We start from the raw sequence: 24,887 nt of genomic DNA on the forward strand, positions 1-24,887 counted from the left end.
AATTGAATGTTTGATATTTATTAAAACAAACTGTAAGTCATATGTAAATTATGCTACTTTTTCACATGGGCTCAAACGCAAATTTGAAGCTCAATAGCATTTGAGGAAAAAGACTTGCAGTCATAAAACAATTGTAATGTGTTCATTTAGGTGTCAGCTACAATGCACACCTTATACATTTTTTATATATATTAAAATAAAGTGTTACTAAAGTTATATATATTGTTCTGCGTATGTGATTTCAAAGTCTAGATGGGTCGGATTAACCCTTTAACTGCCATTTCCCTTAAAATTTGATTGCCAGAGGGTTACTGTAAATGCTTATGCCCGCTGGGCACAGTTTTCCCGGTGCCACCGGGGTGGCGTTGCACTGATGGCTTGAGCCCGCCATCGCTGCTTGCAGCTATATTTTATTATTATTATTATTTTTTTCCAACGTTACGGGGGCTTTTGGGGTCCTTAACATGCTCGAAAACTCTTGAAAATTGGCACACACCTTGGAACCTGCGGCCATTAGGGCTGGGCAGAGACAGATATACGGGCGTGGCACAGGGGCTCTACAGCGCCCCCTGGAATACTGAGGGCCATATATCATACATACTTGCACGTAGACACACGAAACTCGGTACACATGTAGATCTCATCAAACCAAACAACTTTCGTACTGCATGTCATAGGCTCCGCCCAACAGGAAGTTGGTTATTTAGGGTTTAGTATTCATATTTTTCGTCAAAGTTGTGGGGGCTTTTGGGGTCCTTAACATACTCAAAAACTCTTGAAAATTTGCGCACACTTTGGAATCTGTGGCCTTTAGGAGCCTGCAGAGGCTGGGACCCGGGCATGGCACAAGGGCTCTACGGCGCCCCCTGGATCACAGTCAGAAATGTTGATGTATAGCTCACACATACTCACACATATGCATATGAAACTCAGTACACATATAGATCTCATCGTGCCGAACAACTTTCGTATTGCATGTCATAGGCTCCGCCCAACAGGAAGTCAGCTATTTAGAGTTATGTAAAAAGCGCATGCTCTGGAATTTGAAATACTTGTCATAGGTTTTTTTGCAGATTGCCACCAAATTCGGTCAACATGATCTCAAGACATTGGGGATGAAAAATTGCCAGGGGATTTTTGATATCTCTAACGGTTTGCTCGTGGCGAGGTGTTGAAATTATGGCGAGAAATGAGAAACAGGAAGTGTCTAATACCATCCACATACATTTCCTGATTTTAATCAAACTTCATCAGATTATTCTTTGTATGATGTCGATCGCATATATGTGACTATTAGGAGTCAAAGTTATAGCGCCACCAACTGGCAGCAGGAAGTGTGTCATTTTCAAAATGCTTTGAATTCAGCATCTTATTATTACTCAATTTGCTTCAAACTTCATCAGAATAATGTTAAAACACAGCCTATATAAATCTGCTGGGGGGATATTGATATCTAAAAATATTGTTGCCGTGGCAACATGTTAAACTGGAATACTTCTCAGGTGATTTTGAGGCATATAACATGCTTAGAATTTCATCAAACTCAGAACACATATCAGTATTTATGATAACTAGACACTGGCAAAAGTTCATAAGAGGGCGTGGAAGAGGCACTCTATAGCGCCACCTTTTGTCAAAAGTGGGGGGGTTAGTTTTAGCTACAGACACCAAACTCGGTACAAAAATTGTTCTCATCAAGACGGACAACTTTCTAATTCACAGTCATCAGCTACGATCAACAGGAAGTCAGCTATTTTGATTTGAATGTGGATTTTTTTTTACATTTAGCTGTGAATTAATGCATACTGCTCAGAGGAGAGTAACACTATACACACCAAATTTTGTCTACATGATGCCAAAACATTTTAAACAACTTAAATTGCCAATAGATTTTGGATAGCTTGAACGGTTTTGTCTCTGTGATTTTTTTTAAATGACATTAAAAATGGAATTATTAATTTTCCTGCATTTTTTAATTCCAAACACTTCAAAACCTTTTTTCATACAGACAAAAAGTCATTCTGAGTAAATATGGATAGTTTCACGACTTTACAACACTGTATGGGTAACAGAAAATTAAAAAACTGTCAGACATCTCATCTCACTTCTGTCCCTCTGTTTGAGTGTATGTGCTTAGACTTCCATTGTCTGAGAGAAATTGCGCCCCTACAGGTGCAATTAACGGAGTTTTAGTTTCTCTTTTAAATCGGTTAAAATACAAATAAATACTTAGATTTAATTCACACTGACAAGCTAAACCAACATATATGATTATTACCGGGTCAGGGCTCATTAATAATTGATGTGTGGTCAGTGATAAGTGAGAAACACGAGAAATTAATCACCGCTCTGAGCAGGAGCGTGTGGAATGACGAGCTCAGAAAAAACGAGTTTATTCTTGTTTCATAGCTATTAAGAATAAAGTATTGCAGCGATATCACACAATTCACAAATTGGAACACACCAAGAGCTAAATTAAGATGTTTTTGAACTGTTTGTGTGAAAATTAAATATTTGTGGCTGCCTATCTGAAATCACCGCTCCGATCAGCGCGCACAGTGCCACAAGTTCAAAACTAACAAATGTATTGTTTAAGAGCTTTTTAAAATAAAATATTGCCATAAATGCACACAATACACACATTATAACACAACAAGAGCTAAATACAGGTGTTTGTGACCCGTTTAAGTGTGCAAGACTATTTGAAAGCGCGACTGGCTCAATAACATATATCTCTCGAGCTGCATTCTGCCTTTCGTCGTACGAACGAACACATCACGGACAAGATTATTTCAAAATACATAATAGCTTGGCGAATATAAACGAAAACAGCCACGTGAACATAAACTGTTGAGAAATAAATCTGAAGTGGATCTACTGGATTTGAATATTAAGTGACCGCATATACCAGCTGCTTCTGTCTTCAATTTTAATCTATATATATAAAAAAGGAGACTCATTTGTCTTGGCTGCTTTTTTAATGTAGCGTATTTATTTATTTACTTTTTTATACATTTGTATAATTTCATAGTTTATGTATTACAATTATAAAAACAAAAATAAATTTAGCCACTCACATAGAAATATCTTAGGCCTTATCCTTTTCTGACAGTTTTAGGGATTTTAAAAAATCCTAAAAAACCTTATTTGTGCTGCAAATAATAATTTCAAACTCATTTGATACTGACCTATGACATCCTCTGACATGCTATTTATTTGAATTTACATAATGTCATGGATGTAACAGTAAATCTGTTCAGCTCACAGATGAAGACTACGCTGTAATGCAAGCAGAACACTTATAAATCATTTAAGGATTTGATAACACTGTAAAATAATGTCTTATTTGCTAACATTAGTAAATGCATTGGTAACACTTTATAATAACTGCACTCATTAGTAAATAGTCAGTTCGTGCTTTATAAAGTCTTGTCCCAACATTAATAGTCATTAGTAAGCAGCTTATAAATACAGCTATAAATAACTTTTTCTTGGTTTATAAGGACATATTTTAAAAAGGAGAGTAAAGGGTCTGTTATCTTCCTAAGAAAAATAAAAATAAACAAACACAACACAGATTGATACAGAAATATTTATTTCAATATGCAATAAAAGGAAACTGTACACTTGAATTATATATATATATATATATATATATATATATATATATATATATATATGTGTGTGTGTTGGTATGTGGGAAGCACAGTTTTTGAGTGCACTGTAGACTTGCTCTCCAGGTGGATTCTGGTTGTATGCAGTCCATAAGGTATGGCTTTGTGTGTACATGTGAACAAGGAGAGGACACAAGACGTTTGAGATCATTTTTAATGGAGTTCAAGTAATAAAGAAAGACATTTGTTATGCATCTACATCCGTCTGCATGGACTCTGTACGTGTTTTAAACTTGCCAACCCCTATTATCAACGGCATTGGAAAGCCAATACACACACACAGACACATGTATATATAAATATATATATATATCAGGGCTCCAGACTAACTTTTTACACTAGGAGCACAGTGGCCCCCAACTGAAAATTTTAGGGGCACAACCAGAAAATTTAGGGGCGCACACCGTAAATCAACATGCTAACCAAATCTACTAATTTCCACTGTATTACTAATAAATACTTTAATAATAGATGCAGAAATTACAATGTGCCGTTTCAAATTCAGTGTCACATTTTATTCTGCACTTTTGAAGATGCAACAAGGTAAACTGACAGCACCATCGCTGTCATGACAGTACAAATAGTAAACAAAATTCCATACACTCAGAATAAAAAATGTGCATAGTAAAAAAGTTTGTGTGCATGCTTTATCGTTGTTGTATGTTTCGTTAAGTTTTAAGCCATTCTTCCTTTGAAGGTCGAGCTGGCTTTTGTATTTGGTGAAAAGTAGTTCTAATAATTATAGTACCTCAGCCATCTGAATTCTTACAGCCAGTCTTCTCGAAAATGGTGAGTGTGGACCAGGGCCGGCCCTGACCAATTTGCAAGATTTTACCTGGCGCCTCATGCATATATATATATATATATATATACACACACACACACACACACACACACATTACAGCAGAACTGTTTCCAACACTCATAATAAATCATCATATTAGAATGATTTCTAAAGGATCATGTGATAGACTGGATGTCACATGTGACACTGAAGAATGGAGTAATGATGCTGAAAATTCAGCTTTGAATCACAGAAATAAATGATAATTTAAAGTATAATAAATTGAAAACAAATTATTTTAAGTTGTAATAATATAACACAATATTACATTTTTTCTGTATTTTTGATCAAATAAATGCAGGCTTGATGAGCAGAAGAAACTTCTTTCAAAAACATTAAAAATAGTAATGTTTCCAAACTTTTGGCCTGTACTGTATCCCCCCAAAACTGCACAACTGTAGAGTAAAAAAAAAAAAAAAAAAAAAAGTGATAATAAAAAATGCGTCTTAAAACTGATTGTACAAAATCACAGTCTGGGGACTCAGATCTCAGAACAACTGCTAACATTAAGTTTAAGGTAAAAATAACTGCCATGAAATTATAGTATCTTCTTACTCCTATGCAATAAATTGCTATTTCACTACATCTCTTTACCTCTGTCTTTATCCTCTTCTCTTCTTTTTGGCACTGTATCTATCGCAGACTATGCTCATTTATAATGTGTCATGTAAATTCGGTCTTCCGTCACAATCAGGAAACTTTCACCGTGTCTAGAACTTGCGCGAGCTTCCAGGCCCGTTTCTACGAGCTGTGTGTTAACAAAAGCAGTGCTGTATACATTGGATGCGGCGTCGGGCACGCTACACAACAAATTACCAACAACTGATCGTGCGCGCACTCTGTTTCTGACACACTTCAAGCACTCGATGGGCGGGGGAAGATTGAAGAGCCAGATTTTTTTTTTTTTTTGCTTTATTTGGAAGTGTTTTGAATTAATGGTTTTTAAATAGTAGCCTATTATAAAAAAAAAAATATTAAAAAAAAAAAAAATCACTCGTTCACTCATTCTGGCGCCCCTATGGATGAGTGGCGCCCTTAGCATTTGCCTATACCACGGGCCGGCCCTGGTGCGGACTTTTTTAGCCACACCAACCTCTGACTCTGAATCATCATCTGACGGTGACACTAGGCTCTGGCACTGGTACACTAGCCGCAGGTCGGAAGAACGAATCAATAGTTCGCTTGCTCATAGCTCAGACGCACGCACATATCAGGTTGTGATGATATTTGTCTCGGTTTCCTTCCCACAGATGTTTACGCCCGCTCAATTATCTCTAGGCCCCTCCCCCTCCACACATTTTAGCCACTTACAGTGGCCATTCCCTATTCTTCTCACACGCATTTGCCGCCTCACAGACAGGCATCACTCAATGAGACGCGAGTGTGTGCAAGTGTGTGTGTGTGTTTGCGTGCGTGCGTGTGCAAATCTACTGGTCGCACATGTGCGACTGGATGTAAAATTCAGTCGCACACTCTCAAAATTTGGTCGCAAAATGCGACCATTTGTTCGCAGTCTGGAGCCCTGTATATATTTGAAAAAAAAAAAATAATAAATAAATATATATATATATATATATATATATATATATATATATATATATATATACTTGATAGAATATATATATATATATATATATATATATATATATATATATATATATATATATATTTTTTTTTTTTTTTTTTTTTATCAAGTGTACAGCTGTACAGTTTCTTTTTATCCATCTTGAAAAAATATTTCTGTGTTCTGTATCCCTCTGTGTTGTGTTTGACTTTTTAGTTTGGTAGATGAATGTTCCTTTAAATCTCATTTGTGAATGATTTAAATGTATAAATAGTCTTTGCTTTAGATGAGCTCACAAAGGACTGTCACCATTAGGACTCCCTATGCATAGGGCCCGGGATCTTGTGCAGCGCCCCTGCTGACAACTAGAATAATGTTATAATACTTAAAGTATGAAAATACAATGATTGAACTTTATAGCTTAAGAACAAAACATTTATAGCTGTATTTATGAACTGTTTAATAATGCCTATTAAAGGAGTGCTATTATTATTTTTCAAATTTAGTTATACTGTAATGTTGTTGTTTCAGCATAAAAAAAAGTTCTGCAAAGTTACTAAGCTGAAAGTCCAATTCAAAAGGAGATATTTTATTTAACAAAAAACACTTTTTAAAAACTATAATGAACAAATTGTTTGGACTACAACAAATATTGTCCGGGATTTGTGATTTCACAAATATGGACGAATGGGATGAGAATTGGTTGAGCTGCACTATAGAAAGCAACGAGTGTGATACATATGTAGTTGACCATGAAGCCTGGAAGAGAAAAACAAAACTCCTTATATTCAGGTGTGAAGAATTATTAGGCATTTTTTCCTTTACTGATAAAATAAGCCCAAAAAAAGGTTTAACTCAGATTGAAAAATGTGTTTCTAAAGTTATATATATTGTTCTGTGAATGTGATTTCAAAGTCTAGATGATTCGGATTAACCCTTTAACTGCCGTATCCCTTAAAACCTGACTGCCAGAGTGCTATTGTGAATGCATGTGCCCGCTTGGCACAGTTTACCTGATGCCACAGGGGTGGTGTTGCACTGATGGCTTGAGCCCGCCATCGCTGCTTGCAGCTATATTTATTATTATTATTATTATTATTATTTTTTTCCAACGTCTCGGGGGCTTTTGGGGCCCTTAACGTGCTTAAAAAGTCTTGAAAATTGGCACACAGATTGGAACCTGCGGCCATTAGGGCCGGGCAGAGACTGATACACGGGCGTGGCACAGGGGCTCTACAGCGCCCCCTGGAATATGGAGGGCCATATATCATACATTCTTGCTCGTAGACGTATGAAACTCGGTACACATATAAATCTCATCAATCCAAACAACTTTTGTATTGCATATCATAGGCTCCGCCCAACAGGAAGTTGGCTATTTAGGGTTTAGTATTCAAATTTTTCGTCAAAGTTGTGGGGGCTTTTGGGGTCCTTAACATACTCAAAAACTCTTGAAAATTTGCGCACACTTTGGAATCTGTGGCCTTTAGGAGCCTGCAGAGGCTGGGACCCGGGCGTGGCACAGGGGCTCTACGGCGCCCCCTGGAACACAGTCAGAAATGTTGATGTATAGCTCACACATACTTGCACATATTCATATGAAACTCAGTACACATATAGATCTCATCGTGCTGAACAACTTTCGTATTGCATGTCATAGGCTCCGCCCATCAGGAAGTCAGCTATTTAGAGTTATGTAAAAAGCGCATGCTCTGGAATTTGAAATACTTGTCATAGGTTTTTTTCTCGATTGCCGCCAAACTCGGTCAACATGATCTCAAGACACTGGGGATGAAAAATTGCCAGGGGATTTTTGATATCTCGAACGGTTTGCTCGTGGCGAGGCATTGAAATTATGGCGAGAAATGAGAAACAGGAAGTGTCTAATACCGTCCACATACATTTCCTGATTTTAATCAAACTTCATCAGATTATTCGTTGTATGATGTCGATCGCATATATGTGACTATTAGGAGTCAAAGTTATAGCGCCACCAACTGGCAGAAGGAAGTGTGTCATTTTCAAAATGCTTTGAATTCAGCATCTTATTATTACTCGATTTGCTTCAAACTTCATCAGAATAATGTTAAAACACAGCCGATATAAATCTGCAAGGGGGATATTGATATCTAAAAAATTGTTGGCGTGGCAACATGTCAAACTGGAATACTTCTCAGGTAATTTTGAGGCATATAACATGCTTAGAATTTCATCAAACTCAGAACACATATCAGTATTTATGATAACTAGACACTGGCAAAAGTTCATAAGAGGGCGTGGAAGAGGCACTCTATAGCGCCACCTTTTGTCAAAAGTGGGGGGGTTAGTTTTAGCTACAGACACCAAACTCGGTAAAAAAATTGTTCTTATCAAGACGGACAACTTTCTAATTCACAGTCATCAGCTACGATCAACAGGAAGTCAGCTATTTTGATTTGATTGTGGATTTTTTTTTACATTTAGTTGTGAATTAATGCATACTGCTCAGAGGAGAGTAACACTATACACACCAAACTTTGTCTACATGATGCCAAAACATTTTAAACAACTTAAATTGCCAATGGATTTTGGATAGCTTGAACGGTTTTGTCGTGGTGATTTTTTTTAATGACAGTAAAACTGGAATTATTAATTTTCCTGCATTTTTAAATTCCAAACACTTCAAAACCTTTTTTCATACAGACAAAAAGTCATTCTGAGTAAATATGGATAGTTTCACGACTTTACAACACTGTATGGATAATAGAAAATTAAAAAACTGTCAGACATCTCATATCACTCTGTCCCTCTGTTTGAGTATATGTGCTTCAGACTTCCATTGTCTGAGAGAAATTGCGCCCCTACAGGTGCAATTACCGGAGATTTAGTTTCTCTTTTAAATCGGTTAAAATACAAATAAATACTTGGATTTAATTCACACTGACAAGCTAAACCAACATATATGATTATTACCAGGTCAGGACTCATTAATAATTGATGTGTGGTCAGTGATACGTGAGAAACACGAGAGATGAATCACTGCTCTGAGCAAGAGCGTGTGGAATGATGAGCTCAGAAAAAACGAGTTTATTCTTGTTTTATAGCTATTAAAAATAAAGTATTGCAGCGATATCACACAATTCACCAATTAGAACACACCAAGAGCTAAATTCAGATGTTTTTGAACTGTTTGTGTGAAAATGAAATATTTGCGGCTGCCTATCTGAAATCACGCCTCCGATCAGCGCGTACAGTGTCGAGCTCAAAACAAACGAATTTATTCTTGTTTAAGAGCTTTTTTAAATAAAATATTACCACAAATGCACACAATAAACCCATTGTAACACATCAAGAGGTAAATGCAGGTGTTTGTGACCCGTTTAAGTGTGCAAGACTATTTGAAAGCGCGACTGGCACAATAACATATATCTCTCGAGCTGCAGGATTCTGCCTTTCGTCGTAAGAACGAACACATCACGGACAAGATTATTTCAAAATAGCTTGCCGAATATAAACGAAAACAGCCACGTGAACATAAACCGTTGAGAAATATATCTGAAGTGGATCTACTGGATTTGAATATTAAGTGACCGCATATACCAGCTGCTTCTGTCTTCAATTTTAATCTATATAAAAAATGTAATTCATTCATTTTGGCTGCGTTTTTAATGTGTGTACGTATTTATTTATTTATTATTTTGCTCTAACAAGAATTAATCTATATTTAATTAAATCAATTACATTTTATTTTACATTTGATTTGTCCATTTCTGCATCTAAACGCCTAAAAACATAAAACATGCTCTATTATACTATTGTTAGCAATTTCTTTATCGTCCAATTTATCTGGTGTACACACTTTTATTTTCATAATAAACTTGTTTTATAGATTATACACAGTTACAGTGGTCTATAATAAATATTAACAGGTGTTATTCAAGCTGTTTAGAATGATTGCAGTAGGCTAAAAAACATTGGAAAACAATAACTGTTGTACTTTTTTATATATTTTGTATAATTTCATAGTTTATGCATTATAGTTATAAAAACAAATAAATTTAGCCACTCACATAGAAATCTTAAGCCTTATCCTTTTCTTACAGTTTTAGGAATTTTTAAAAATCGTAAAAAACCTTTTAATAATAAATAATTTCAAACTCAAAAAGTAAATAGTCAGTTCATGCTTTATAAAGGCTTGTCCCAATATTAATAGTCAGTAGTAAGCAGTTTATAAATACAGCTATAAATAGCTTGTTTTTGGTTTATAAGCACATTTATTAAAAAGGAGAGTAAAGGATCAGTTATCTTCCTATGAAAAATAAAAAAATAAAAATAAACAAACAACAACACAGATTGATACAGAACTCAGAAATTCTATTGTGGATTTATGATAAAATCAGCCTGTAAATGAATTCATTCTCCTCCAAGAAGACATAAGTAGTTCACACCAAACTTTTTTTTTAACATGAAGCCAATATACTGAAGATGTTAAATTGCGAATGGGTTTAGGATACCTTAAATGGTGTGGCCATAGCGATTTATTAAAGTAACATAAAAAAATACAATAGTTATTTTACTATATCTTTAAATTTTTTCATTCCAAACTCTTCATATTTTTTTATATACGTAGAAGTCATCATTTGAAGGAACCACAGTAAGTTTCAAAGCTTTATCATTTTCAAGAGCCAGCATAAAATTAAAACTATCATAACTTATAAATCAAGCTTGCAATTCTTAGTACCAATAATGGCCACCAGATGGAGCTATAGGATTACTTTTAAATAATTATTGTAGAAACAAGTATGATTTAAATCATTTATAGAAATCTTTCAAAGAAAAATAATATGAATTTTATGTATTTTACTGATAAAATGACCCTCACTTAATTAGAATAACAAGCGGAAGTATTGTGAACTGTATATTAAGAATAATTCTTTATAGGCTTTATGGACAGATACGTTTTGAGTGACTCTTGAAGGTTCAGCACAACATCCTCTTTTACCACTGTTTAAAGAATTTATCTTACAGAACAGATGCGAATGAATTTTGGATAGCTTGAATGGTTTTGTCGTGGTGATTTTTTGAAATAACAGTAAAAAAGTAACCAGTAAATGTCTTTTATTTTTTTAAAGTGCAGCTTCTAAACACTTCAAAAAAATTTACACATAGAAGACAAGTCATTCTGAGGAAATATGCATAGTTTCATGACTATACAACACTATATGGATGATAGAAAATTAAAAAACTATCATACATCTGATGTCACTCAGTCCCACTGTCACTGTGGGTAATGTGTGTGTGTGTGTGTGTGTTAAGTGAATTAGGTGTGAAACTATCAGTGAGCATTTAGTCTCCAGTGCCAACATTTTACAGAACTGCCACTTTCCTGGAGTCTCAGAATTACAATGCGTCAGGTTCTGAGAGATCTAAGATTCCAAAAAAATTTTTAATTAGAATACCATGAAGTATTGTGAAATACTATATATTAAGACTTTATATATAGGCTTTATGAACAGATTGGAGTGACTCGTGAAGGACCAGCACCACCTCCTCTTGTCCGATGGTTTGAGGAATATATCTTCCAGAATCCGGGATTAAGATTTAGGAGCTCATTTTTATTCCACCTCCTTTCCTGAAAGTCTGTCTTGCAGAATTGACTAAAAATTAATCTTCACATTAATTCCTAATTATTTTGCAATTCTTTTTGTCAGTTCTTCTTGACCTGTTTTTTTCTTCTTCTTTTCTGACCTCATGACCCAGTCAGCATTTTTGTACAATGGTCAAGTCTTAACTTATCCATTTCTGTATTGCATTTGTGTTTGATATTTCTCATGGGTATTTCATAATTTTCGACTTTACAGTTTGAGTTAAAACTCTTTTTTAGCGCATTCCATCTGTAAAAGAAAACATGCCTAATAATTCTACACACATGAATATAAAGTGTTTTTCTCTTCCAGCTTTCCTGGACTATTGTATAGCACTCATAAATGATTAAATAAAAATAATGGTAGTTATTAAGATTGTTATGGTTTGGAATTGGTAAAATGTTCTTGGAAAAAAATCACAATAAAACAATGTTTTAATGTTTAAGTTTGGAATATTAACTGACATGAATGAATGCTATATAAATATTGTTCATGTTAACATAATGTTTATAAATGGAATCTTATTGTAAAGTGTTACTAAAGTTATAAATATATATATATATATATATATATATATATATATATATATATATATATATATATATATATATATATATATATATATATATTGTTCTGTGAATGTAATTTTAAAGTCTAGATGATTCGGATTAACCCTTTAACTGCCATATCCTTTAAAACCTCACTGCCAGAGGGATATTATGAATGCATGTGCCCGCTGGGCACACTTTACCTGATGCCACCGGGGGTGGCGATGGCATTGGTGGCTTGAGCCCGCCATCGCTGCTTGCAGCTATATTTTGTTATTATTATTATTTTTCTTCAAGGTTTCGGGGGCTTTTGGGGCCCTTAACATGCTTAAAAAGTCTTGAAAATTGGCACACACATTGGAACCTGCGGCCATTAGGGCCGGGCAGAGACTGATACACGGGCGTGGCACAGGGGCTCTACAGCGCCCCCTGGAATACTGAGGGCCATATATCATACATACTTGCACGTAGACACACGAAACTCGGTACACATGTAGATCTCATCAAACCAAACAACTTTTGTACTGCATGTCATAGGCTCCGCCCAACAGGAAGTTGGATATTTAGGGTTTAGTATTCATATTTTTCGTCAAAGTTGTGGGGGCTTTTGGGGTCCTTAACATACTCAAAAACTCTTGAAAATTTGCGCACACTTTGGAATCTGTGGCCTTTAGGAGCCTGCAGAGGCTGGGACCCGGGCGTGGCACAGGGGCTCTATGGCGCCCCCTGGAACACAGTCATAAATGTTGATGTATAGCTCACACATACTTGCTCGTATTAATATGAAACTCAGTACACATATAGATCTCATCGTGCTGAACAACTTTCGTACTGCATGTCATTCGGCTCCGCCCAACAGGAAGTCAGCTATTTAGAGTTATGTAAAAAGCGCATGCTCTGGAATTTGAAATACTTGTCATAGGTTTTTTTGCCGATTGCCACCAAATTCGGTCAACATGATCTCAAGACATTGGGGATGAAAAATTGCCAGGGGATTTTTGATATCTCGAACGGTTTGCTCGTGGCGAGGTGTTGAAATTATGGCGAGAAATGAGAAACAGGAAGTGTCTAATACCATCCACATACATTTCCTGATTTTAATCAAACTGCATCAGATTATTCGTTGTATGATGTCGATCGCATATATGTGACTATTAGGAGTCAAAGTTATAGCGCCACCAACTGGCAGCAGGAAGTGTGTCATTTTCAAAATGATTTGAATTCAGCATCTTATTTTTACTCGATTTGCTTCAAACTTCATCAGAATAATGTTAAAACACAGCCGATATAAATCTGCTGGGGGGATATTGATATCTAAAAATATTGTTGCCGTGGCAACATGTTAAACTGGAATACTTCTCAGGTGATTTTGAGGCATATAACATGCTTAGAATTTCATCAAACTCAGAACACATATCAGTATTTATGATAACTAGACACTGGCAAAAGTTCATAAGAGGGCGTGGAAGAGGCACTCTATAGCGCCACCTTTTGTCAAAAGTGGGGGGGTTAGTTTTAGCTACAGACACCAAACTCGGTACAAAAATTGTTCTTATCAAGACGGACAACTTTCTAATTCACAGTCATCAGCTACGATCAACAGGAAGTCAGCTTTTTTGATTTGAATGTCGATTTTTTTTACATTTAGCTGTGAATTAATGCATACTGCTCAGAGGAGAGTAACACTATACACACCAAACTTTGTCTACATGATGCCAAAACATTTTAAACAACTTAAATTGCCAAAGGATTTTGGATAGCTTGAACGGTTTTGTCGTGGTGATTTTTTTAAATGACAGTAAAAATGGAATTATTAATTGTCCTGCATTTTTAAATTCCAAACACTTCAAAACCTTTTTTCATACAGAAAAAAAGTCATTCTGAGTAAATATGGATAGTTTCACGACTTTACAACACTGTATGGATAACAGAAAATTAAAAAAACTGTCAGACATCTCATCTCACTCTGTCCCTCTGTTTGAGTATATGTGCTTCAGACTTCCATTGTCTGAGAGAAATAGCGCCCCTACAGGTTCAATTCCCGGACTTTTACTTTCACTTTTAAATCGGTTAAAAATACAAATAAATACTTAGATTTAATTCACACTGACAAGCTAAACCAACATATCTGATTATTACCGGTTCAGGGCTCATGGATAAATTATTTCTGGCCAGAGATACGTGAGAAATAGGAGAGATGAATCACCGCTGTGATCACGAGAGTCTGGAGTAAAGAGCTCAGAAAAAACGAATTTATTCCTGTTTTAAAGCTTTTAAAAATAAATTATTACAGCGATATCACACAATCAACCAATTAGAACACACCAAGAGCTAAATTCAGATGTTTTTGAACTGTTTGTGTGAAAATGAATTATTTGCGGCTGCCTATCTGAAACCACCGCCTCCGATCAGCGCGTACAGTGTCGAGCTCAAAACAAACGAATTTATTCTTGTTTAAGAGCTTTTTTAAATAAAATATTACCACAAATGCACACAATAAACCCATTGTAACACTACAAGAGCTAAATGCAGGTGTTTGTGACCCGTTTAAGTGTGCAAGACTATTTGAAAGCGCGACTGGCAGAATAACATATCTCTCGAGCTGCAGGATTCTGCCTTTCGTCGTACGAACGAACACATCACGGACAAGATTATTTCAAAATACATAATAGCTTGGCGACTATAAACGAAAACAGCCACGTGAACATAAACTGTTGAGAAATAAATCTGAAATGGATCTACTGGATTTTAATATTAAGTGACCGCATATACCAGCTGCTTCTGTCTTCAATTTTGATCCATATAAAAAATGAAACTCATTCATCTTGGCTGCTTTTTTTTAATGTGTGTACGTATTTATTTATTTATTTATTTATTTATTTATTTATTTATTTATTTATTTATTATTTTGCTCTAACAAGAATTAATCTATATTTAATTAAATCAATTACATTTTATTTTACATTTGATTTGTCCATTTCTGCATCTAAACGCCTAAAAACCTAAAACATGCTCTATTATACTATTGTTAGCAATTTCTTTATCGTCCAATTTATTTGGTGTACACACTTTTATTTTCATAATAAACTTGTTTGTTAGATTATACACAGTTACAGTGGTCTATAATAAATATTAACAGGTTTTATTCAAGCTGTTTAGAATGATTGCAGTAGGCAAATTTTTTGAAATGTAAATAAAATAAAAAAAATTTAAATAAATAAATAAATAAAAAACATTGGAAAAGAATAACTGTTGTACATTTTTATACATTTTGTATAATTTCATAGTTTATGCATTATAGTTATAAAAACAAATAAATTTAGCCACTCACATAAAATCTTATAGGCCTTATCCTTTTCTGACAGTTTTAGGGATTTTTAAAAATCCTAAAAAACCTTATTTGTGCTGCAAATAATAATTTCAAACTCAAACAGTAAATATTCAGTTCATGCTTTATAAAGCCTTGTCCCAATATTAATAGTCAGTAGTAAGCAGTTTATAAATACAGCTATAAAAAGCTTGTTCTTGGGTTATAAGCACATTTATTAAAAAGGAGAGTAAAGGGTCAGTTATCTTCCTATGAAAATTAATAAAAAAAACAAAAACAAACAACAACACAGATTGATACAGAACTCAGAAATTTTATTGTGGATTTATGATAAAATCAGCCTGTAAATGAATTCATACTCCTCCAAGAAGACACAAGTTCACAGCAAACTTTTTTAACATGAAGCTAATATACTGAAGATGTTAAATTGTGAATGGGTTTAGGATACCTTAAATGGTGTGGCCATAGCGATTTATTAAAGTAACATAAAAAAATACAATCGTTATTTTACTATATCTTTAAAATTTTTCATTCCAACTCTTCATAATTTTTTATATACGTAGAAGTCATCATTTGAAGGAAGCACAGTAAGTTTCATAGCTTTATCATTTTCAAGAGCCAGCATAAAATTAAAACTATCATAACTTATAAATCAAGCTTGCAATTCTTAGTTCCAATAATGACCACCAGATGGAGCTATAGGATTACTTTTAAATAATTATTGTAAAACAAGTATGATTTAAATCATTTATAGAAATCTTTCAAAGAAAAATAATATGTATTTTATGTATTTTACTGATAAAATGACCCTCACTTAATTAGAATAACAAGCTGAAGTATTGTGAACTGTATATTAAGAATAATTCTTTATAAGCTTTATGGACAGATACGTTTTGAGTGACTCTTGAAGGTTCAGCACCACATCCTCTTTTACCACTGTTTAAAGAATTTATCTTACAGAACAGGTGCGAATGAATTTTGGATAGCTTGAATGGTTTTGTCGTGGTGATTTTTTGAAATAATAGTAAAAAAGTAACCAGTAAATGTCTTTTATTTTTTTAAAGTGCAGCTTCTAAACACTTCAAAAAAATTTACACATAGAATACAAGTCATTCTGAGGAAATATGCATAGTTTCATGACTATACAACATTATATGGATGATAGAAAATTAAAAAAACTATCATACATCTGATGTCACTCTGTCCCTCTGTCACTGTGGTTAATGTGTGCGTGTGTGTGTGTGTGTGTGTTTGTGTGTGTGTTAAGTGAATTAGGTGTGAAACTATCAGGGAGCATTTAGTCTCCAGCGCCAACATTTTACAGAACTGCCACTTTCCTGGAGTCTCAGAATTATAATGTGTCAGGTTTTGAGAGATCTAAGATTCCAAAAAATGATTTAATTAGAATACCATGAAGTATTGTGAAATACTATATATTAAGTCTTTATATATAGGCTTTATGAACAGATTAGAGTGACTCGTGAAGGACCAGCGCCACCTCCTCTTGTCCGATGGTTTGAGGAATATATCTTCCAGAATCTGGGATTAAGATTTAGGAGCTCATTTTTATTCCACCTCCTTTCCTGAAAGTCTGTCTTGCAGAATTGACTAAAAATTAATCTTCACATTAATTCCTAATTATTTTGCAATTCTTTTGTCAGTTCTTCTTGACCTGTTTTTCTCTTCCAGCTTTCCTGGACTATTGTATAGCACTCATAAATGATTAAATAAAAAATAATGGTAGTTATTAAGATTGATATGGTTTGGAATTGGTAAAATGTGCTTGGAAAAAAATCACAAAACAATGTTTTGATGTTTAAGTTTGGAATATTAACTGACATGAATGAATGCTATATAAATATTGTTCATGTTAACATAATGTTTATAAATGAAATCTTATTGTAAAGTGTTACTAAAGTTATATATATATATATATATATATATTGTTCTGTGAATGTGATTTTAAAGTCTAGATGATTCGGATTAACCCTTTAACTGCCATATCATTTAAAACCTCACTGCCAGAGGGATATTGTGAATGCATGTGCCCGCTGGGCACAGTTTACCTGATGCCACCGGGGTGGCGATGGCATTGGTGGCTTGAGCCCGCCATCGCTGCTTGCAGCTATATTTATTATTATTATTTATTATTATTATTTTTCTTCAAGGTTTCGGGGGCTTTTGGGGCCCTTAACATGCTTAAAAAGTCTTGAAAATTGGCACACACATTGGAACCTGCGGCCATTAGGGCCGGGCAGAGACTGATACACGGGCGTGGCACAGGGGCTCTACAGCGCCCCCTGGAATATGGAGGGCCATATATCATACATACTTGCACATAGACATACGAAACTCGGTACACATATAGAACTCATCAATACAAACAACTTTCGTATTGCATATCATAGGCTCCGCCCAACAGGAAGTTGGCTATTTGGGGTTTATTATTCATATTTGTCGTCAAAGTTGTGGGGGCTTTTGGGGTCCTTAACATACTCAAAAACTCTTGAAAATTTGCGCACACTTTGGAATCTGTGGCCTGAAGGAGCCTGCAGAGGCTGAGACCTGGGCGTGGCACAGGGGCTCTACGGCGCCCCCTGGATCACAGTTATAAATGTTGATGTATAGCTCACACATACTTGCACGTATTAATATGAAACTCAGTACACATATAGATCTCATCGTGCCGAACAACTTTCGTATTGCATATCATAGGCTCCGCCCAACAGGAAGTCAGCTATTTAGAGTTATGTAAAAAGCGCATGCTCTGGAATTTGAAATACTTGTCATAGGTTTTTTACTCGATTGCTGCCAAACTCGGTCAACATGATCTCAAGACATTGGGGATGAAAAATTGCCAGGGGATTTTTGATATCTCAAACGGTTTGCTCGTGGCGAGGCTTTGAAATTATGGTGAGAATTGAGAAACAGGAAGTGTCTAATACCATCCACATACATTTCCTGATTTTAATCAAACTTCATCAGATTATTCATTGTATGATGTCGATCGCATATATGTGACTATTAGGAGTCAAAGTTATAGCGCCACCAAGTGGCAGCAGGAAGTGTGTCATTTTCAAAATGCTTTGAATTCAGCATCTTATTTTTACTCGATTTGCTTCAAACTTCATCAGAATAATGTTAAAACACAGCCGATATAAATCTGCTGGGGGGATATTGATATCTAAAAATATTGTTGCCGTGGCAACATGTCAAACTGGAATACTTCTCAGGTGATTTTGAGGCATATAACATGCTTAGAATTTCATCAAACTCAGAACACATATCAGTATTAGTGACAGCTAGACACTGGCAAAATTTCATAAGAGGGCGTGGAAGAGGCACTCTATAGCGCCACCTTTTGTCAAAAGTGGGGGGGTTAGTTTTAGCTACAGACACCAAACTCAGTACAAAAATTGTTCTTATCAAGACGGACAACTTTCTAATTCACAGTCATCAGCTACGACCAACAGGAAGTCGGCTATTTTGATTTGAATGTGGATTGTTTTTTACATTTAGCTGTGAATTAATGCATACTGCTCAGAGGAGAGTAACACTATACACACCAAACTTGGTGTACATGTTGAAAAAACATTGAGGAACTTAAATTGTGAATGGGTTTTGGATAGCTTGGATGGTTTTGTCGTGGGGATTTTTTAAAATGACAATAAAGATGGAATTATTAATTTTCCTGCATTTTTAAATTCCAAACACTTCAAAACCTTTTTTCATAAAGAAAAAAAGTTATTCTGAGTAAATATGCATAGTTTCATGACTTTACAACACTGTATGGATAACAGAAAATTAAAAAACTGTCAGACATCTCATATCACTCTGTCCCTCTGTTTGAGTATATGTGCTTCAGACTTCCATTGTCTGAGAGAAATAGCGCCCCTACAGGTGCAGTTACCGGAATAAAAAAGGGAGGAGACTGTCTTTTGGTTTCGATTTTAAATCGGTTAAAATACAAATAAATACTTGGATTTAATTCACACTGACAAGCTAAACCAACATATATGATTATTATAAGGTCAGGGCTCATTAATAATTGATGTGTGGTCAGTGATACGTGAGAAACACGAGAGATGAATCACCGCTCTGAGCAGGAGCGTGTGGAATGATGAGCTCAGAAAAAAACGAGTTTATTCTTGTTTTATAGCTATTAAAAATAAAGTATTGCAGCGATATCACACAATTCACCAATTAGAGCACACCAAGAGCTAAATTAAGATGTTTTTGAACTGTTTGTGTGAAAATGAAATATTCGCGGCTGCCTATCTGAAATCACTGCCTCCGATCAGCGCGCACAGTGTCACAAGTTCAAAACTAACGAATTTATTCTTGTTTAAGAGCTTTTTTAAATAAATTATTGCCATAAATGCACACAATACATCCATTATAACACTACACGAGCTAAATGCAGGTGTTTGTGACCCGTTTAAGTGTGCAAGACTATTTGAAAGCGCGACTGGCAGAATAACATTTCTCTCTCCAGCTGCAGGATTCTGCCTTTCGTCGTAAGAACGAACACATCACGGACAAGATTATTTCAAAATACATAATAGCTTGGCTAATATAAACGAAAACAGCCACGTGAACATAAACTGTTGAGAAATAAATCTGAAGTGGATCTACTGGATTTTAATATTAAGTGACCGCATATACCAGCTGCTTCTGTCTTCAAATTTAATCTATATAAAAAATTAAACTCATTCATTTTGGCTGCTTTTTTAATGTGTGTACGTATTTATTTATTATTTTGCTCTAACAAGACTTAATCTATATTTAATTAAATCAATTACATTTGATTTTACATTTGATTTGTCCATTTCTGCATCTAAACGCCTAAAAACCTAAAACATGCTCTATTATACTATTGTTAGCAATTTCTTTATCGTCCAATTTATCTGGTGTACACACTTTATTTTCATAATAAACTCGTTTGTTAGATTATACACAGTTATAGTGGTCTATAATAAATATTGACAGGTTTTATTCAAGCTGTTTAGAATGATTGCCATAGGCTAATTTTTAAAAATGTAAATCCCAAAAAAAAAAAAAAAAAAATGTAAATAAATAAAAAACATTGGAAAAGAATAACTTGTACTTTTTTATACATTTTGTATAGTTTCATAGTTTATGCATTATAGTTATAAAAACAAACAAATTTAGCCACTCACATAGAAATCTTAGGCCTTATCCTTTTCTGACAGTTTTAGGGATTTTTAAAAATCCTAAAAAACCTTATTTGTGCTGCAAATAATAATTTCAAACTAATTTGATACTGACCTCTGACATCCTGTGACATGATATTTATTTGAATTTACATAATCTCATGGATGTAACAGTAAATCTGTTCAGCTCACAGATCAAGACTAAGCTGTAATGCAAGCAGAACTTTCACAAATGCTTGTAGGTCAATAAAATCATTACAAAACACTTACAAATCATTTAAGGGATTTGATAACACTGTAAAATAATGTCTAATTTGTTAACATTAGCAAATGCATTGATAACACTTTATAATAACTGCACTCATTAGTAAATAGTCAGTTCATGCTTCATAAAGCCTTGTCCCAATATTAATAGTCAGTAGTAAGCAGTTTATAAATACAGCTATAAATAGCTCATTTATTAAAAAGGAGAGTGAAGGGTCAGTTATCTTCCTATGAAAAATAAAAAAAATAAAAATAAACAAACAACAACACTGATTGATACAGAACTCAGAAATGTTATTGTGGATTTATAATAAACTCAGCCTGTAAATGAATTCATTCTCCTCCAAGAAGACACAAGTAGTTCACACCAAACTTTTTTAACATGAAGCTAATATACTGAAGATGTTAAATTGCGAATGGGTTTAGGATACCTTAAATGGTGTGGCCATAGAGATTTATTAAAGTAACATAAAAAAATACCATAGTTATTTTACTATATCTTTAAAATTTTTAATTCCAACTCTTCATAAATTTTTATATACCTAGAAGTCATCATTTGAAGGAAGCACAGTAAGTTTCATAGCTTTATCATTTTCAAGAGCCAGCATAAAATTAAAACTATCATAACATATAAATCAAGCTTGCAATTCTTAGTACCAATAACGGCCACCAGATGGAGCTATAGGATCACTTTTAAATAATTATTGTAGAAACAAGTATGATTTAAACCATTTATAGAAATCTTTCAAATAAAAATAATATGAATTTTATGTATTTTACTGATAGAATGACCCTCACTTTATTAGAATAACAAGCTGAAGTATTGTGAACTGTATTTTAAGAATAATTCTTTATAGGCTTTATGGACAGATAAGTTTGGAGTGACTCTTGAAGGATCAGCACCACATCCTCTTTTACCACTGTTTAAAGAATGTATCTTACAGTACAGGTGCGGATGAATTTTGAATAGCTTGAATGGTTTTGTCGTGGTGATTTTTTGAAATAACAGTAAAAAAGTAACCAGTAAATGTCTTTTATTTTTTTAAGTGCAGCTTCTAAACACTTCAAAAAAATGTACACATAGAAGACAAGTCATTCTGAGGAAATATGCATAGTTTCATGACTATACAACACTATATGGATGATAGAAAATTAAAAAACTATCATACATCTGATGTCACTCTGTCCCTCTGTCACTGTGGGTAATGTGTGTGTGTGTGTGTGTGTGTGTGTGTGTGTGTTTGTGTGTGTGTGTGTGTGTGTGTGTGTGTGTGTTAAGTGAATTAGGTGTGAAACTATCAGGGAGCATTTAGTCTCCAGTGCCAACATTTTACAGAACTGCCACTTTCCTGGAGTCTCAGAATTACAATGTGTCAGGTTCTGAGAAATCAAAGATTCCAAAAAAATGATTTAATTAGAATACCATGAAGTATTGTGAAATACTATATATTAAGACTTTATATATATGCTTTATGAACAGATTTGAGTGACTCGTGAAGGACCAGCACCACCTCCTCTTGTCCGATGGTTTGAGGAATATATCTTCCAGAATCCGGGATTAAGATTTAGGAGCTCATTTTTATTCCACCTCCTTTCCTGAAAGTCTGTCTTGCAGAATTGACTAAAAATTAATCTTCACATTAATTCCTAATTATTTTGCAATTATTTTTGTCAGTTCTTCTTGACCTGTTTTTTTTTTTTCTTCTTCTTTTCTGACCTCATGACCCAGTCAGCATTTTTGTACAATGGTCAAGTCTTAACTTATCCATTTCTGTATTGCATTTGTGTTTGATATTTCTCATGGGTATTTCATAATTTTCGACTTTGAGTTAAAACAGTTTGAGTTAAAACTCTTTTTTAGCGCATTTCATCTGTAAAAGAAAACATGCCTAATGATTCTGCACACATGAATATAAGGAGTTTTTCTCTTCCAGCTTTCCTGGACTATTGTATAGCACTTATAAATGATTAAATAAAAAATAATGGTAGTTATTAAGATTGATATGGTTTGGAATTGGTAAAATGTGCTTGGAAAAAAATCACAATAAAACAATGTTTTAATGTTTAAGTTTGGAATATTAACTGACATAAATTAATGCTATATAAATATTGTTCATGTTAACATAATGTTTATAAATGAAATCTTATTGTAAAGTGTTACTAAATATATATATATGTTTGGGGAATATATATGTATATTGTTCTGTGAATGTGATTTTAAAGTTTAGATGATTCGGATTAACCCTTTAACCGCCATATTCTTTAAAACCTCACTGCCAGAGGGATATTGTGAATGCATGTGCCCGCTGGACACAGTTTACCTGATGCCACCGGGGTGGTGATGGCATTGGTGGCTTGAGCCCGCCATCGCTGCTTGCAGCTATATTTGCAAATTGTATTTGTGATTTTGTGGCCAGTAAAATGTTTTGATGTTTTTAAAAGAAAACCTCTCCTTTGCTCACCAAGAGTGCGTTTTATTAAAAAAAAAAATAATAATATTCTAGTGGTACAGTACAGTAAAATCAGTAATATGGTGAATTATTACAGTTTTTATCATTTTAATGTACTTGATTAAAAAAGTATTCATCTCAAATAATAGCATTTTAGATCATTTTAAAATGAGTATACAAATCTTTACTTTTTAATATAAAGTATGTAATGGAAATAATCATATTAATTTATAATAATTTATAGATTCTAATTTATATCATTTTAATTTAAGATATGTTTTTTATAAATGTAAAAATATACGTTTAAACTAGTAATCAGAAACGGGAACACTTGAACTCAGTGGCACAGAATACTGTATCAGAAAGGTCATAGCATTTGGCCATGACATTAAATTCATATCTGGTTGCAAGTGGCATAATTCAGCTTGGTGTCTCTCCCCTGCATTCCTCAGTTTTTGTTTTTAGCTTTTGAGTGAGAAAAATGCATGAGAGAGAATAGACAAAAAGAGGAGGGATCCTTCTTTCAACATTGTGAAGCCTTTATTGTGCCCAGCTTTAAATAGAGATCGGAATAGTTGGTTGTCGTTTTATAGTTTCGTGGTAATTGTTATCTATTTCCCAGAATGACACTGATTCATTAATCAGAGATGTCTAATATCTCTATGATCATTTATATTTTCCAGCATAACTGGGTGTCCCGGAGAGCAGACCAGGGTCCTAAAACCATAGAGCAGATCCATAAAGAAGCCAAGCTGGAGGAACAGGAAGAACAGAGGAAGGTTCATCAGCAGCTTCTGTCTAAGGACATCAAGAGGAGGCCAGGTGAGATCCACAGCACTTCCTCACAGCATTTCAGTGCGTTTCTCTAGCTACAGCAGACTAACTACAGCGCCACCCAGAGGGAAAAAACACATTTGGAGTTAATAAAACCCTTGCCATTTCTGATTTCACTGTTTGGCGGCTAGTGGGGATCTTTTGTGAAGTAACCCTGTCCTGCGTCTTTGGTTCTAGATCAGAGAGATCAGCGCTCGCAGAGGGAGGAGACGTGGAACACTGTGCCCACTACTAAGAACAGCAGGACCATCGACCCCACAAAGATCCCCAAGATCTCCAAGGTGAAAAAATGGAAAACACTGTTCATATTTTACACACAAACCTCATTTATTAATATGAATCAGAGGGTAGAGTTGATTGAGGTAAACACTGCCACCTGCTGATTATTAATGATAATTGTTGGTTTACATTTCCATGTGCTTTAACAATCAGTGATTTTAGCATTTGTGATGTACCCTCTATGACCTATGAACCCCAACCAATCCCCGACTACAGCCTCAAATCGATGAAAAGATCCAGCTGGGTCCTCGGGCTCAGAACTGGATAAAGGGCAGCAGTGGTGGAGCCAAAGCTAGTGACTCTG

At 34.6% G+C, this 24,887-nt stretch overlaps 1 protein-coding gene across 4 annotated transcripts in view; it reads left to right on the plus strand.

The window, feature by feature from the left end:
• Window positions 1-24,887, plus strand: part of LOC127968162 (eukaryotic translation initiation factor 4 gamma 3) — a 70,949-nt gene that overhangs the window by 39,941 nt on the left and 6,121 nt on the right. For all 4 annotated transcript variants that reach the window (XM_052569114.1, XM_052569111.1, XM_052569112.1 and 1 more), the window contains exons 21-23: window positions 24,154-24,292; window positions 24,482-24,585; window positions 24,800-24,887. In XM_052569114.1, coding sequence (XP_052425074.1) covers window positions 24,154-24,292; window positions 24,482-24,585; window positions 24,800-24,887 — 331 coding nt within the window. The remainder of the gene's footprint in view (window positions 1-24,153; window positions 24,293-24,481; window positions 24,586-24,799) is intronic.

Source organism: Carassius gibelio, chromosome B11 (genome assembly GCF_023724105.1).
Source record: "Carassius gibelio isolate Cgi1373 ecotype wild population from Czech Republic chromosome B11, carGib1.2-hapl.c, whole genome shotgun sequence".
NCBI classification, from domain to species: domain Eukaryota; kingdom Metazoa; phylum Chordata; class Actinopteri; order Cypriniformes; family Cyprinidae; genus Carassius; species Carassius gibelio.